General features: G+C 43.3%; 1 protein-coding gene across 2 annotated transcripts in view; it reads left to right on the top strand.

Annotated features, from left to right (window-relative positions):
• Positions 1–15,625, top strand: part of nup155 (nucleoporin 155) — a 113,676-nt gene extending 98,051 nt beyond the window's left edge. For both annotated transcript variants that reach the window (XM_051927675.1, XM_028802383.2), the window contains exons 34-36: positions 10,131–10,267; positions 13,392–13,498; positions 14,573–15,625. In XM_051927675.1, the coding sequence (XP_051783635.1) occupies positions 10,131–10,267; positions 13,392–13,498; positions 14,573–14,711 (383 nt within the window). In that variant the 3' untranslated portion in view covers positions 14,712–15,625. The remainder of the gene's footprint in view (positions 1–10,130; positions 10,268–13,391; positions 13,499–14,572) is intronic.
• The last annotated feature ends 1,396 nt before the right edge of the window (positions 15,626–17,021 follow it).

The raw sequence follows: 17,021 nt of genomic DNA, 5'->3' as shown, positions 1-17,021 counted from the left end.
CCCCTGCAGTTGTTGAATATCATGGACAGTGTATTCAGTATAACTGCAGTCATATAAGTAGCAGCTACCCACTCAGATACTGATGCCTTACACCTTTCCCTGACCCCAGAATGCACTGGAGAGCTGCTATAACGCCACACAAGATCTTGTGCTCTTAGCTGCAGAGCACAGCCAGATCATTCTAAATGCAAGTAGTGGGGCCTCAATGTGTCTGGAGGAAGGGTGCTGTATCAGCCGGTGAAGTTCTGCAGCATCAAGATTGCATATATATGAGGCTGAGCAACATGCTATATAGATATATATATATATATATATATATATATATATATATATATATATATATGTATGTTTTGTCTTGGTAGAGTAATATGTTGCTCTACGTTCCCCTATTGTATTATTAATAAGTACCCTTTGTCAAAATGCTTAATCTCACAGACTTACCACTGTTTATAAGGTATTATAGTATATAACTTATCCCCGCCTTCCCTTCTATATCTATAGGCAATTAGGTGTAGTAAAAAGACAAGCAGGAATTAAGTTTCACATAAAACAATGTATTATTGGTAATATTCATAAATAGTAACAATATGCAAAGTACATTTGAATATTGGCAACCATACAACCTGATTAAATGGTAATGTGTAGTTTCAGGCGGTACACAGACTTGTAGTTATTTAAAATGTCTCTAGTTAAGGCATCATTGGTGCTCAGCTTTCTTCAGAACAGGCCGTATGCCTGTTCTAATATGGCTGCTAAACTGTGCTCTTCATTGTGTTGTTGAAAGATTCTAGCAGAGAAACACCCATGCCAAGCACCCCCTTCCCCCAACTCTGTAGTAAAATTCAAAGAGACTCGGTCGTAAAGGGGGAGGCAACTGGCGAGGTACAAGGTGCCTTTGTGTACACACATTTACAAGATGACTATGATTTTTGAATGTAAGGGTTTATAAGTTGGATTTTTTTTTGGCATCTGCATCTTCTTATTTCTGGGTGGTTGAATTCACAGAATTTCGTAAATGAAACCCAAAGTGAAGAATTTTAAAAATCATATGACCTAATCTGTAATGTTCAATAGCTTTGCAATTCTGAAGAACACTGTACCAATGTTTGATAAACTTGTGTGTGTTGAGTTTACTGTATAAAACATGATGCAGTGAATGTCTTCCCAGGTTTATGTTGCAGTGAAAAGTCAAGCAAAATGATACCTTTCATTGACTAACTATAGTACTAGGGAGCTGTACCGTGTTAGCCATTATGAATGTAGAGAAAAGCCAAGCAAAATGACACCTTTTATTGGCTAACTAGAAAGATTACAATATGCAAGCTTTCGAGGCAACTCAGGCCCCTTCTTCAGGCAAGATCTTGCCTGAAGAAGGGGCCTGAGTTGCCTCGAAAGCTTGCATATTGTAATCTTTCTAGTTAGCCAATAAAAGGTGTCATTTTGCTTGGCTTTTCTCTACATTGACTAACTAAAAAGATTACAATACAGTGATCCCTCGCTATATCGCGCTTCGCCTTTCGCGGCTTCACTCCATCGCGGATTTTATATGTAAGCATATTTAAATATATATCGCGGATTTTTCGCTGCTTCGCGGGTTTCTGCGGACAATAGGTCTTTTAATTTCTGGTACATGCTTCCTCAGTTGGTTTGCCCAGTTGATTTCATACAAGGGACGCTATTGGCAGATGGCTGAGAAGCTATCCAGCTTACTTTCTCTCTCTCTCTCTCTCTCTCTCTCTCTCTCTCTCTCTCTCTCTCTCTCTCTCTCTCTCTCTCTCTCTCTTGCGGTGACGTAGGGGGGTGTGAGCAGGGGGGCTGTGTGCAGCTGCTTCCTGAAGGACATGCTGCACGGAGCTTCGCATACTTAAAAGCTCAAAGGGCACGTATTGATTTTTTTTATCTGTCTCTCTCTATCTCTCTCTATCTCTCTCTATCTCTCTTCCTGCTCCTGACAGAGGGGGTGTGAGCTGCCGCCTTCAACAGCTTTGTACCGGCGGTGCTTCGCATACTTAAAAGCCAAAAAGCCCTATTGATTTTTTTTTTGACTGCTTGCTTTGCACTCCTTTGAAAAGGAAGATATGTTTGCATTCTTTTAATTGTGAGACAGAACTGTCATCTCTGTCTTGTCATGGAGCACAGTTTAAACTTTTGAAAAAGAGACAAATGTTTGTTTGCAGTGTTTGAATAACGTTCCTGTCTCTCTACAACCTCCTGTGTTTCTGCGCAAATCTGTGACCCAAGCATGACATTCTAAAAATAACCATATAAACATATGGTTTCTACTTCGCGGATTTTCCTATTTCGCGGGTGGCTCTGGAACGCAACCCCCGCGATGGAGGAGGGATTACTGTATGCAAGGTTTCGAGACAGCTCAGGTCTGTTCTTCAGGCAAGATGTAGCCTGAGCTGCCTCGAAAGCATCCATTTGTAATCTCTTTAGTTAGTTAATAAAAGGTATCATTATTCTAGACTTCTCATTTCATCCATAATGACTAACATGGTATAACACCCTACTAGTACAGTTTTTTGTTGGTAAGATGTAAACATCTGAAGAGAGAAATTTGTTTCAACACATGCAGTTTCCTGACAAAGCAAAAAGCCCTCTGTCACAACAGAGAAAGTGAGATGAAAGAAGAGTTGTTCTTGCTATTACTGGCTTTAGGAGGAAAAAAGTAGAAGGTAGCATGTCCAAAAAAGGTGAAAAGAGGATGTATAATATGATCATTAGTAGTTGAGCTACATGATGAACAGATGGACTTCAGATATTTTTGCATGCTTGTCTTAGGCTTTGATGACCTGTTGTGTCATATTTAGCCCTTCATTCATCATTTTGGAACCCATATAACTAACGTCTCCTTGAAATTCACCACTTTGCATATGCTTAGTGTATGTCGGCATTGCCACATAGTTAGAAAAAATGCCATGTGCAGCATGTGGCGAAACCCCTGTGTGCACAGGGATTGGCCTCTGTGTTTGATGTCATTCATGCATATGGCCCTCGTTCTGAGCGTGTATGTGTCAAGTATAAACCAGTCCTAAAAGCTGCAATGAGAAATATTGTACATGCAGCAACAAATGTGACAAGGTAAATGGATGCTGTTTTTATCTTGGGTGGCTGCTGTAGAGAAAAGTGCAGGAATATAATTTAGCACACACTTGACAAAAATTACAAATTCCTTGCACATTGAAATGATATTAATTTTAAGTTTTCTGCCTAGTGATGACATTCTGACTGCTTTCATAGAGGTTCTGGATATCCTCAGTTAATTTATGCATGGCGGACACACCGAGGCGCCCGCCCCAGAGTCAAACGCAGCGGCGGCTTCAAAGAGTCAGTAGATGGCGCCCAAACAACACAACCTGTGAGCTTACAAATAACACAACCTGTGGAGTCAAACGCAGCGGCTTCCCAAAATGTGACGGATTCCCAGAGTCAGTGGGTGGCGCCCAAGCATTTACCATACCTACAACCTGTGAACTAAACCTGAGGTAAAGCGTGCACGCCAGGTTGTACAGCCACCTGGACAATGAACGAGCGCGCCCACAACGCGCTTTTGACACAGCACAGGCAAAGGAGGCACGTATCCAAATGGAGGTAGCTCAACGATTAGTAACACAAACACGAGCCCGTATGGCTACAACCTGTGAGCGCCCAAACAACACAACCTGTGGAGTCAAATGCAGCGGCTTCCCACAACGCGGCGGCTTCCCAGAGTCAGTAGATGGCGCTCAAACAACACAACCTGCAGAGTCAAATGCAGCGGCCTCCCAAAACGCGGCGGGTTCCCAGAGTCAGTATGCGCACTGCGGCGCGGCACCCCAGAGTCAAATGCAGCACGCCCACAACGCGCTGTTGACATAGCACAGGCGAAGGAGGCACGTATCCAAATGGAGGGAGCTGACACACTCAAACCCAGCGGCTTCCCCGACTCAGTGGCTGGCACACGAACACCACAACCTGTAAACTACACTTGCTGTGCTCCACTCTGCCAGCAGTCGGTGTCAGCAACGGCAACAGAATCACGTCTCCACAAAACGAAACCGCTTTAGTACAGATATGCTTATGTAATTAAATGACATTTCCCCAAACGCACCCACCCTCCATGATATGTCATCCATCCAAATATCGGACGGAGCAGAAACTCATTGCCATTCTTGGATTTCCGATTCGCTAGCGAATCGCTGGCTTACTTGTGTTTTTATATTTATCAGTGGAAGTGTGGACTAGGTCTTTGTGTTTGGACTTGTATGTGAGCTTAACCCTTTAAGGATATTGCCTAGACCACTGCGATTCCATCCATCCATTGTCTCCCGCTTATCCGAGGTCGGGTCGCGGGGGCAGCAGCTTGAGCAGAGATGCCCAGACTTCCCTCTCCCCGGCCACTTCTTCTAGCTCTTCTGGGAGAATCCCAAGGCGTTCCCAGGCCAGTCGAGAGACATAGTCCCTCCAGCGTGTCCTGGGTCTTCCCCGGGGCCTCCTCCCGGTTAGACATGCCCGGAACACCTCACCAGGGAGGCGTCCAGGAGGCATCCTGATCAGATGCCCGAGCCACCTCATCTGACTCCTCTCGATGCGGAGGAGCAGCGTCTCTACTCTGAGCCCCTCCCGGATGACTGAGCTTCTCACCCTATCTTTAAGGGAAAGCCCAGACACCCTGCAGAGGAAACTCATTTCAGCCGCTTGTATTCGCGATCTCATTCTTTCGGTCACTACCCATAGCTCATGACCATAGGTGAGGGTAGGAACATAGATCGACTGGTAAATTGAGAGCTTCGCCTTGCGGCTCAGCTCCTTTTTTACCACGACAGACCGATGCAGCGCCCACATTACTGCGGATGCCGCACCGATCCGCCTGTCGATCTCACGCTCCATTCTTCCCTCACTCCTCCACTTGGGGCAGGATCTCGCTACCAACCCTGAGAGGGCACTCCACCCTTTTCCGGCTGAGGACCATGGTCTCGGATTTGGAGGTGCTGATTCTCATCCCAGCCGCTTCACACTCGGCTGCGAACCGATCCAGAGAGAGCTGAAGATCACGGCCTGATGAAGCAAACAGGACAACATCATCTGCAAAAAGCAGTGACCCAATCCTGAGCCCACCAAACCGGACCCCCTCAACGCCCTGGCTGCGCCTAGAAATTCTGTCCATAAAAGTTATGAACAAAATCGGTGACAAAGGGCAGCCCTGGCGGAGTCCAACTCTCACTGGAAACGGGTTCGACTTACTGCCGGCAATGCGAACCAAGCTCTGGCACCGATCGTACAGGGACCGAACAGCCCTTATCAGGGGGGGCCGATACCCCATACTCTCGGAGTACCCCCCACAGGATTCCCCGAGGGACACGGTCGAATGCCTTTTCCAAGTCCACAAAACACATGTAGACTGGTTAGACAAACTCCCATGCACCCTCCAGGGCCCTGCTATGGGTATAGAGCTGGTCCACTGTTCCGCGACCAGGACGAAAACCACACTGTTCCTCCTGAATTCGAGGTTCGACTATCCGACGGACCCTCCTCTCCAGGACCCCTGAATAGACTTTTCCAGGGAGGCTGAGGAGTGTGATTCCTCTGTAGTTGGAACACACCCTCCAATCCCCCTTCTTAAAGAGGGGGACCACCACCCCGGTCTGCCAATCCAGAGGCACTGTCCCTGATGTCCATGCGATGTTGCAGAGGCGTGTCAACCAAGACAGCCCTACAACATTCAGAGCCTTGAGGAACTCCGGGCGTATCTCATCCACCCCCGGGGCCCTGCCACCAAGGAGTTTTTTGACCACCTCGGTGACCTCAGTCCCAGAGATGGGGGAGCCCACCTCTGAGTCCCCAGGCTCTGCTTCCTCATTGGAAGGCATGTTAATGGGATTGAGGAGGTCTTCGAAGTACTCCCCCCACCGACCCACAACGTCCCGAGTCGAGGTCAGCAGCGCACCATCCCCACCATATACAGTGTTGACACTGCACTGCTTCCCCTTCCTGAGACGCCGGATGGTGGACCAGAATCTCCTCGAAGCCGTCCGAAAGTCGTTCTCCATGGCCTCCCCAAACTCCATGGTCCCCCCACCCGAAGGCGAAGGGAGGCTACCCTCTCGTCCGCCGGGGTAAACCCCAATGTACAGGCTCCAAGTCGGGGGGCAATAAGTATACCCACACCCGCTCGGCGCCTCTCACCGGGGGCAACTCCAGAGTGGTACAGAGTCCAGCCCCTCTCAAGGAGATTGGTTCCAGATTCCAAGCTGTGCGTCGAGGTGAGTCCGACTATATCTAGCCGGAACCTCTCAACTTCGCGCACTATTTCAGGCTCCTTCCCCTTAAAAGAGAGGTGACATTCCACGTCCCAAGAGCCAGCTTCTGTAGCCGAGGATCGGACCGCCAAGGTCCCCGCCTTCGGCCACCACCCAACTCACACTGCACCCAACCTCCTTGGCCCCTCCCATAGGTGGTGAGCCCATGGAAAGGGGGACCCACGTTGCCTCTTCGGGCTGTGCCCGGCCGAGCCCCATGGGTGCAGGCCCGGCCACCAGGCGCTCGCCATCGAGCCCCACCTCCAGGCCTGGCTCCAGAGTGGCGCCCCGGTGACCCGCGTCCGGGCAAGGGAAAACGCCGTCCAAAATTGTTTTTCATCATAGGAGGTTTGAAACAGGAAATAAGAAAAATTAGTTTTCCTAAACTAGTTTTATTCACTCATGTATTTTACACCGCTTAACCGAAGCCGAATTGCATGGGCAACAATCTTAGCAGTGAGGCCCACATGTCCTTTCCCCCAGCCACACTTGCCAACACATGCTATGGGATGCTAAGTTGTTCCTAGGCCATCTGGGAAATATAATCCCCCAGCAAGCCCTGGGTCTTCCCCGAGGTCTTTTCCCAGCTGGTCATGCCCATAAAACATCCAGTGTGAGAGCCCAGCCACCCTGTGGAGAAAGCTCATTTCGGCTGCTTGCACCCACAATCTCATTCTTTGTTATTACCCAAAGCTCATGACCTTAGGTGAGGGCAGGGTCGAAAATCGAGAGCTTCACCTTCTGACTCGGCTCCTACTTTACCAGTAGAGATCGGTTTAATGACCGCATAACTGTGCTTTGCACCCAAAACTCCTCCACTTGAGGCAGTAACTCCTACTGGGGATCATGGTCTCAGGATTTAGAGGTACTGATTCTCATCCTTGCAACTTCACACTCGGTTGCAAACCGTCTCAGTGCATGCTGGAGTTCCCAGCCCAATGAAGCCAACAGGACCACATCATCTGGAAAAAGCAGTGATGTGATCTTAAGGTCACCAAACTGGTCCCCCTCCCCTTCCTGGGTGCGCTTTGATGTCTTCTCCATGAAAATCACAAACAGAACAGGAGACAAATCACTGCCCTGGCGGTGTCCCACACTCACTGCAAATGGAGCCATTTTTACGAGTATACAGACACAGTTCTCACTGTGATTATAAAGGGACTGAATAGCCCTTATTAGGGGCCACGGAACCCCATACTCTTGCAGGACCCCTGAAACCCCCTAAAGAATCCCTATAGGACATGGGCATAAGGCAAATCTGAGTCTACAAAACACATGTGGACTGATTGGGCATACTCCCATGGCCCCTTCAGAATCCTCATGAGGGTAAAGAGCTGGTCCATTGTTCCATGGCCTGGACAGAATCCGCATTGCTTCTCCTGGACCTGAGGTTCCACAACTTGGAGTCTCCTTTCTAGTACCTTAGCGTAAGCTTTTCCAAGGAGGCTGAAGAGTGTGATCCCCTGATAGTTGGAGCACACCCTCCTCTCCCCCTTTTTAAAAATGTGGACCAATACCCCTGTCTGCCACTACAGAGGCACAGCTCCCAATGACCACACAATATTGAAAAGGCATGTAAACCATGATATCCCAACAGTGTCCAGAGCCTTCAGCATTTCTGGGCTGATCTCATCCACCCCCAGTGCCTTTCCACTGCGGAGCTGCTTAACTACCTCAGTGACCTCCCTCAGGAAAATGAAAATTGATCCCCCATCAGCTTCTGGCTCTGCCTCCTCCACAGAGGTCATGTCCACCAGGTTCAGGAGCCTCCTCAAAGTGCTCCTTCATCACCAGATAGCATCCTCAGTCTGGGTCAGCACTTCTCTAACCTTTCTGAGAACAGCCTGTATGACTTCCTTACTTCCCTTTCTGAGTTACCTGATTGTTTGGCAAGAACCTCTTTAAGCTTGATCAATAGTCGATTTCCATAGTCTCTCTGAACTCCTCTTATACCTGGGTTTTTGCTTCCTTGACCACCAAGACCACCGCGCTTTTGGCCTGTCAATACCTTAATGCTGCATTGGGAGTCTCCCCTGTTAACCATACATGGAAGGCCTCCTTTTTCAGCCTGATGGCATCCCTCACCTCTGGTGTCCACCATTGGGTCCTTTGGTTTTCACCTTGATTGGCACCTATGGCCTTCAGACCATAGGTCTTTTCAGCTGCTTCCACAATGGAGGCTTTGAATAGCCACGTGTTTTAAAGTCTCCCAGCAGAACTATGCAGTCCGAGTCTGGGACCCTTTCCAGGATCCCCTCCAGTGATTCCAAGAAAGCCCAGTACTCAGAGCTGGCATTTGTTGTTCTAACATGGCATCAACCAGGCAGGGACTCGATAAGAAGCCCACTCCAGCCCAATGCTTTTCCCCTGGGCAACTCCAGAGTAAAGGAGATTCCAACCTCTTTTGAGGGGTTTGGTTCAAGAACCAAGTGAGTGCTTGGGTGTGATCCAAACTATATCTAGTTGGTAGCTCTCTGCCTCACCCACCAACTCTGACTCCTTCTCCCCAAGAGAGGTGACATTCCTCATCCCAAGAGTCAGTTTGTGTGTCTGGGTTCCAGTTCAGCAAGGTCTCTGCCTACTACTGATTCCCTGGTCACATTGCACTGAGCCCCTATTCCTAGTGCAAGTGGTGGGCTCACAGAAGGGCGTTCCCACATTGTTTTTGGGCTTTGCCTGACTGGACTCTGCGGTAGGCCCAGCCGCCAGGCATTTGCCTGTGGACACTTCTCCAAGGCCTGGCTCCAGGAGGAGACACCAGTAACTCCATACTGGTCAAGGTGCTCTTTTTACCTTTAGGAAGATGCAGTATTAGGGGCTGTGAATCGCTCTTTGTCTGATCCCTCACCTGGGACTAAGGCAGTACCAGGAGCTTCTGCTCTGGACAACGTAGGTTCACAGGGGCACTCAAACCTCTCCACCACAATAACGTGGCAATTCCCAGAAAGGCTAAAACTAGTTTTAGAAAAGTGCTATATTGATTAGGTTGGACTTAACCAAGTTGTGAAAACATCACGCAAAACTCTTGTATATTTTGTTTATATTTTTTTTCCTGTGTCCAAGGTTTGTGCTATCAGTATAAGAACCTGGGTTTAGCATACTCCCAGCTGTTTGTGATATTTTAGTATCTGGGTCACATTTAAAACAGAAAAGTTCATTAGATTTGGTAAAATATATATATATATTTACATTTTAAATGCTTAGGAACCTAATGCTTTATTTACCGACTGTGGCTATTCTGTTTTCTTACATTTGACTTGTTATAAAATTTGTGCTTTAATTTGCTTATGTTTGTTTTGGATTTGTCAGTAGCACTTGTACCTCTAATGTACTGCTTTTTTCAAATTGTTATATTGCAGTATACTTGCAGGATAATTTAAAACTTTTTTGTTTCCTGTTGCCATTTCTTATTTAATTCAAATGATTTAGACGTCACGTTGGATAGAATCCATCTACTAAGTATATGCAGTTGTGTGATTTTTTTTTTTCTTTTATGAATAAGAAATAAGTTCTGTTTTTAAAAAAGTTAATGAATATTATTTATATTATACATTTAAAGGCAATTCATATAAATCAGCACGTTACACTACCTTGAATCCCTCAATGGGTAACATTTAAGATGGCTGATCGTTTTAATTGAGATTTTGTAATGTATTTGGATTATTAACATAATTTTCTGCAACTTTCTGAAACTGGTGTATTGAACTCAATAGGATGTCAACAGGACTGTTGATTTAAAAGATACAAAGCTACTCACAAGGACATACTGATCTTAATTTTTGTTTAAAAAAAAAAACAACTTAAATTTATTTTTGATCAAAACATCATTTACATTTTTTTATTCATCAGAGTTTCTGGTAAAACAGCTGGAGCTGCATGTCTGCAAGAAAAATTGGGATGTGAGTTTTGTAACATGCACTATGAGGGAAATTGGAATCCCACTCCCAAAACTCCTAGATGTGTATGATCATCTTTTTAAGACTAGGGTAAGTCCAACATGGAACAAATTGCCAAAATGGTGCACATTATTAAGATAATCCTATTTGTTAGTAATACATCCCACACAATGTTGAAGTACTTTTAGAAAGCAGTTATCTTCCCTTATGCTACAAATAACATTGTTTAGTATAATGTAGTGTATTATTTCAGATAATGGACTTTATTTTAACAAAACATTGTGAATGGTATTAAAAATTTGTAATGTAGTGTAAACTGGTTGTGTGGTTTACAATTTTCCACTACATACTTTTAGTCCAGTGGTTTTAACAAAGCTACTGAGTTTCAGCCACAAGTAATGTAATGAAGTAATTTTTACAGTGGCCAAAAGTAGTATTATGATACTTTGGCCTTACATTATTAATCTTGTTTATTTTTATTTTGTTTCTCTATTTTACTTTATACAGGGAGATGCACTCGAAAGAGGCCCTGAATATTCTGTTGTTACTCCCGTTGGGATGAAGCAATCTGAACAAAAAAAAAAAATGCTATATACCTTGACATATGTGTAATCGATTGCATTACATGCGATACTGGAAGTGGTTTCCGTTTTCTGCCAAACACATTTTGACGCGGCGCTCCATGTTCATGAACGTATCGGCAAACGTCTCGGGGGGAATAGCAACAGTTTCACATTGGATGTTTTCTTTCAAATCTTCCATGGTGTGAGGCTTGTTCCGATAGGCTTTTCCTCTGAGCATACCCCATGTGACGATGCGGGTTCTGCTCCATGCTCCCATCGGCTGTTAGGGAGCCCTTGAACCCAACACCGTCGGTAATGTCACCGATGAGCTAGACAGTAGGGCAATAACAATGAGCAAGGGGATGGTAGAAGTGCAAAAGTGCTTTTATTAAAAGACAATCAAATGTTCAAACAAAGTGCTGTACAGTTCAATAATCTTCATTAAATAAATAATCCATAAAACAGTTGTGAAGTGGAAAACCAAACGAACAAGCGTGGAGGTTAAAATCCATTAGGAAAAACTCTTCTAAAAACCACGAGGTAAAATGTCACAGGAAGCAATATGTTAAAACGAAAAAGCCCGGTGTCTTCTGTTTAGCCTGGTGGCTTCCCTGCTACACCCATCTGGGCAGTTCTACCAGAGAGTCGCCCTACATGCAGCTGACCTTCTCTCTGCCTGCTTCAGCTGTTTGGATCGACCTCACCGACCCCTGGCTCCGGTAGGCTCTTCCAGACAGCGACTTGGGTTCCTCAGCGACCGGGGCACCCACGCTGGGGAATACACACCCCAAGTCACCAACTCCCGCTGCCGTCCGTGGCCTTATGCGGAGAGTCATCCATCTTCCGGTCACTCCCGCCCTTCAAAATCAACTCTGCGGGAGCAACCACTACTGCTACTCCTTGGGTGTCAGCCTAACACCCAAGCTACCTGTACAGCTGCACGCGAGCCTGCACTCGCTTGCTCTCCCGCACCGACTTTCTATCTCTCTCTCCACTGCTTCCTGCCTCCTCCTGCAACGTCCGTTTCTTTCTTTCCTTCTTTTCTTTTTTTTCCCCTTTAACCTGCTCGCGCTTCTCTATATATGCAGAGAGGACATGGCAGCTGCAGCCCAATAGCCACAGGAATGATCACGGATGTGGGCAGTCTCTCACCTGTGCACTTAGGTGAGAAACGCCCACACCGCAGATCGCCCTGCGACTCACTTCAGTTACCACGCACCCTTGCTAAGCCGCGAGCGCGGAGATTATTTATTTAAAACAAAACGGCATTTGCTGGGAGAGCTGTGGACCCATAACACCACACCCCAATGGAAGAAGTCTGATAGTGCCAGATCCAGCAACTGTGGTGGCCAAAGCACTGCTGCATTTCTGCTGTGCTCCTTGCTGATGTGTGGCACGTTGCTCCAACTTGCTGGAAGTAACCTTCTATTAACTCACGATCATCCAGTTGATTCTGACATTTTTTAAATGAATTGGTGACCCAATAGGTTCACACCATGAAGACGTGACCTGTATACCACCATCCTGATGAGAAGTAGAGTGACTGAGTGAAGGGGTATGGACAGTATACACCCAGAGTTTGCAAACGGAGGTGAAACATCACGACGGCTGTCCAGCACCTACCTCATTGCTCCAACACAGGGCCATCCCGGCTTGTTTGAAGCTCCATATACTGAGGAGCACATTGCAAGTTGCTTCATTCAGATTGCTTTGTTCCAGCAAGAGTTATTACGGAATATTTGGGGTTTCTTTCAAGTGAATCTCCCTGTAGTATATATTAACTTATTAAAAGTTTTCTTAGGCATCATGATGGTTCAGTGTTCAGCACTACCATATCAGCTTCAGAAAATGGTTTCCATATCCCAGCTTGGTCTGTGTCCATGTAGAACTAGGCTTCATAGACCCACAACCATGAACTTGGATTAAGTAGGTTTAGAAAATAGATGGATGTCTACATTATTTCCCTAGTTACCACAGTTTTTTAAATTTATTTTTAACTTTTAGCATTGTTTAGCTTGGTTTTGCACTAAATGCATATGGTAGCTGTGCTGTATATTAGACTGAAAGGGCTGAGTTAATTTAATAACAGCTGAAGAATAATTTCAGTGGCTTTGGTGTTCAAGGCAAATCATCCATACATTTTTTAAACCAACTTTAAACAAAATTTAGGACAGCTAACCCAAACCCAAACTTCTGGAGTAGTAAGGTAGCAGTGCTATTCACAATGCCACTTAGAGACTAGTGCTCTTAATGATAGGTGCCTACACGTGTCTTAGATTAATTGGTGAATCTGAGTGATGTACCTCAAAGATATGAAATCCAACCAAAAAACTAGTCAGTTCAATACCATTAGGGTTCCATGTGTTGTTTTCATGGTTTCTTAAACAACCAGGTCATGTTTGTTCCTTCAAGCTGAATATATATATATATATATATATATATATATATATATATATATATAGCAAGTGCTATAAAGCTAAAAAGGGGTTGACTCATGTTGGTGTTTAGTTTGACCATTTCAAACAGTAATGTTGACTTTATTCATAACAATTGTGCTTTTATAAAAGTGTCTTTTAATAAGAAGTAGCTAGCTTTACATAATTATTACTTTAATCGTTACTTTTTTGAGGATGGTCTTATGATCATTTTAGGACCCTGTGTGGCAGAGAGAGAAGAGGCCTTTGCATCTTTTGGAATGCATTTATGTCCTTCTGTCTGCTTATGTGCAAGATCCAACACTACTTCCAGTAAACGAGAGGTAAAGCAAGGATTTTTTTTTTGTTAATACAAAAGTAACACACTAAGAGTGTGTCTGTCATTATGTAATTGAATATGCTCAGAGGTTTGAAAATTAAGCAAAAATATGTCCTGGTATTTTTGTGGCCAAAAGCAACTGTATATTATTTAAATCAACTTGATTCTTTAAGGTCAGAGAGCAGCAAAAGTTGTATTGAAAAAGTGGATGGGAAAGCAAAAACCACTAGGATTTTAAAATTGGTTCTGATCTTAATTGCCAAAATATTGAACATCAATAAATTGCAGACCAAATTAACTTAACTTGTACATTAACACACTACAACTTACACCAACAGCAAGCATGTTCGTTGCAACAGGGACACTGTTAGAATCCACTAGCCAAAAAGCTAGCTGAAAGTACAAAAATCGTTACATTGTGGGGTGTCCCTTCCAAGGTAGGTTATTCCAGTTGCTACTGAGAATTAACTGTGGCTCCTCTTGGCACTTGAGAAAGTGGATTTGCAAAAATGGACAGATTTATAATGCGTTTGCAGTTTTTGTATAGAGAGATTGTTGTTACTGGAAATCACTGATTAATTTGGTTTCAGGCTAATTTTTATTTCAAGCATTACAGAATGATACTGGGGATTTGTGGTGAATAATTAATTTGGAAATGCTGAAGAAAACTTTAATTCAAAAGCAGCCTATATAATCTCTATTAAGTAAAGATAGGATGACATGCTGTGTAAAGTTCTTGTAGTTTAAGCCGTTACCTGAAAAACATCTTTTAGGATAGAAAAATATATGTTCAGAACAACTATAAGTCCAATTTAACCCAGTTCTAGATTCACAGAAAATCCATACTGCAAATTTCTCTTTGTTTTTACTCTTGAATGTTTTACCTAAAAGTAGTAGATAATGTGTTGCTGAATTTTTTTTTTTTTAACATGGTCTAAAAATTTGTTCTTTGTTAATTGTTTATTCTTAATATATCACACTAGTGTCTTTGCCCAGCTGCATGTAAATTTGAATAGGAGATTTAATGCATATGCTTGGAAGATGTATGCTAATTCAAGTTGTCTTTTTTTTTTTCTAGGAGGAAATTCACAAACATCTGCCTTGATAACATTTGTGGATACCTTGTAGAGTTGCAGTCTTTAAGTCCTTGTATAGCACTAAAATGCACCATTGGAAACTTCAAAACCCTTCAGGCCAGACTAGAGAGAGTTCACTGACAACACGCTAATTTTTGATAAAATCCAGTGCAGGGATTCTTTAAGTAGACACCATCATCCATATATAGCATTATGACTAGGAAAGAAAAAAATACTTATGGACTACCCCAGTTTTTATCTTGCCTCTGATTTTTTTTGAGTAGGGTTTTTTCTTACTGTCTTCAGATCAATGTAATTGAGAAAAACATGCAAATAGGATGTGATGGAAATGGATTTCCTGTTGGCAGTTTCATAATGTAAAATGTTGGCAAATGAACTCTGATAATCAGTATCTTCCTTAAGCAGTATATGCATTATTTGAAGTCATTAATTAATAAAAAGGAAGTAATATTTATGTAAATAGTGGGATGATGAGATTAATTTTTGATCAGTGTTTTCAAATAATTCGAAAAGCACAATTGAGAATTCAGTCTTATTACGCATGCCTCAGTATTTGTAATTTAATTATGAGACATATTCCTGAGCATCACAAGCTGAAAGAAGGAACTGTGTATCAGTAAATCCCCCGGATTCATTCTGAGAGCTTTATTCTGTTTTAAGGTTAAAAGCAAAGGGCATTTACTGCTGCTTAGCAAATGTGTGTAACCTTGTTTTTCAAAGTTTATTACGTAATACCTTTCCAGAAGCCCCTTAGTATAAATACATAAATTCATTGTGCTATTACAAAATGTTGGAAACTTCATTTGAAATTGAAAGTGGCACAAGTGACATTTCTAACTTAAGTTGTCTGTATGGTTTTATATAAGCAGATACTTTAGGAGCATTGATGAAAAATGTATTTTAAAAAACGTATATTTTCTAATTATGACTTAAACAAACAAAGCAATTATTTTGTACCTGGAGGTGTTTTTTAATGTATTATAAATGTTTTGTTTTCACTTTCAGCATATTAGAATAAAAAGCATAAAAACTAAGGATATTTTTAATTTTGAAAATAATTTTCTTTGTTTTTCAAGATCATGTGGATAAAGTAACAGCTGGTAATCCAAATTGTGTATTATAAACTGTATTACTTACGGTGTTACTATGAAAAACTGTTTTGTTTTAACTGGGCAAGATTTATATTGTATCTGTAGATTATTCTGTACTTAAAAAAACTTATCAAGGTTTGGAAGAAGTCAAATTTATTCTTTTAAAATTGTACATTCAGAGCTTTCCATATGTGTTGACAGAGTGTAGTGAAAACAGTTGTCTTAAGCCTTCATACAGATTTAAGCCTATTGCCTCCAAAAATTCACTAAATAATGTATTTGGTTCAGTTGTCCCTCTATAGTTGTGCTCTTCTTCTTTTTAAGGGATAGAAAGCAAATACTGATGTTTGACTTTAAAGATTCAAAAAATTTACACAAATGAGGAAGTTTGAAGCACAGTTTTATACTTCTGTCTCTTATTTACCTTTTAATCACAAAAATGATTTGCTTCACTAACAGGAAACTTGGGCGGCACAGTAGCACAGTGGTAGCACTACTGCCTCGCATTAAGGATACCCGGGTTCACTTCCCGGGTCCTCCCCGCGTGGAGTTTGCATGTTCTCCCCGTGTCTGCATGGGTTTCCTCCGGGTGCTCCAGTTTCCTCCCACAGTCCATAGACATGCAGGTTAGGTGCATTGGCGATCCTAAACTAACCTTGGTGTGTGTATGTGTCCTGCGGTGGGTTGGTGCCCTGCCCAGGATTGGTTCCTGCCTTGCACTCTGTGTTGGCTGGGATTGGCTCCAGCAGACCCCCATGACCCTGTGTTCAGATTCACCGGGTTGGAAAATGAATGGATGGATGGAACAGGAAACTTTTTTGAAACTTCACATTCCCAGTACTTATTGGTAAACTGAACCAAAAGTTGTTGAGTCATTGATAAAATTATGGCTGCCTTTTGTCATTTGATATGATGAAATAAATTGTGGTATTTGAATCAGCAGTAAGAGTGAAGACATCATGTAAGATGCTGAGGAGTTAAAATTAGGCTTATTGATTTCTGGAACTGCAGCATTAAGCAGAACGCAAGGATTAGCCATGGTTCGGGTCTCAGTCCATCGCAGGACCCAACACACACACTTGCGTGAGGACCATCTGGAGTCACAAATCAACATGATATCCGTCTCTTTTGGGTTTTTAGAAAAACGTACATGCAGGCACAAGGAGACAATGCAAACGCCACATATAGGATGGCATAGACGCTAACTTTGTACAAGTTTTGGGCAGCAGCAGGCCAACATGAAAGACAGCCTTGAAATTGTCCAAAGGTAGGTGTGGCTTTAGCAGTATTGTATCTGGAGTGAAGTATTCAGAAAAGTATTTTGCTTTTAATTTTTTTT

Source organism: Erpetoichthys calabaricus, chromosome 5, assembly GCF_900747795.2.
Source record: "Erpetoichthys calabaricus chromosome 5, fErpCal1.3, whole genome shotgun sequence".
NCBI lineage: Eukaryota > Metazoa > Chordata > Cladistia > Polypteriformes > Polypteridae > Erpetoichthys > Erpetoichthys calabaricus.
Note: the sequence above shows the minus strand (reverse complement) of the source record. Positions and strands in the feature narration are given on the sequence as shown.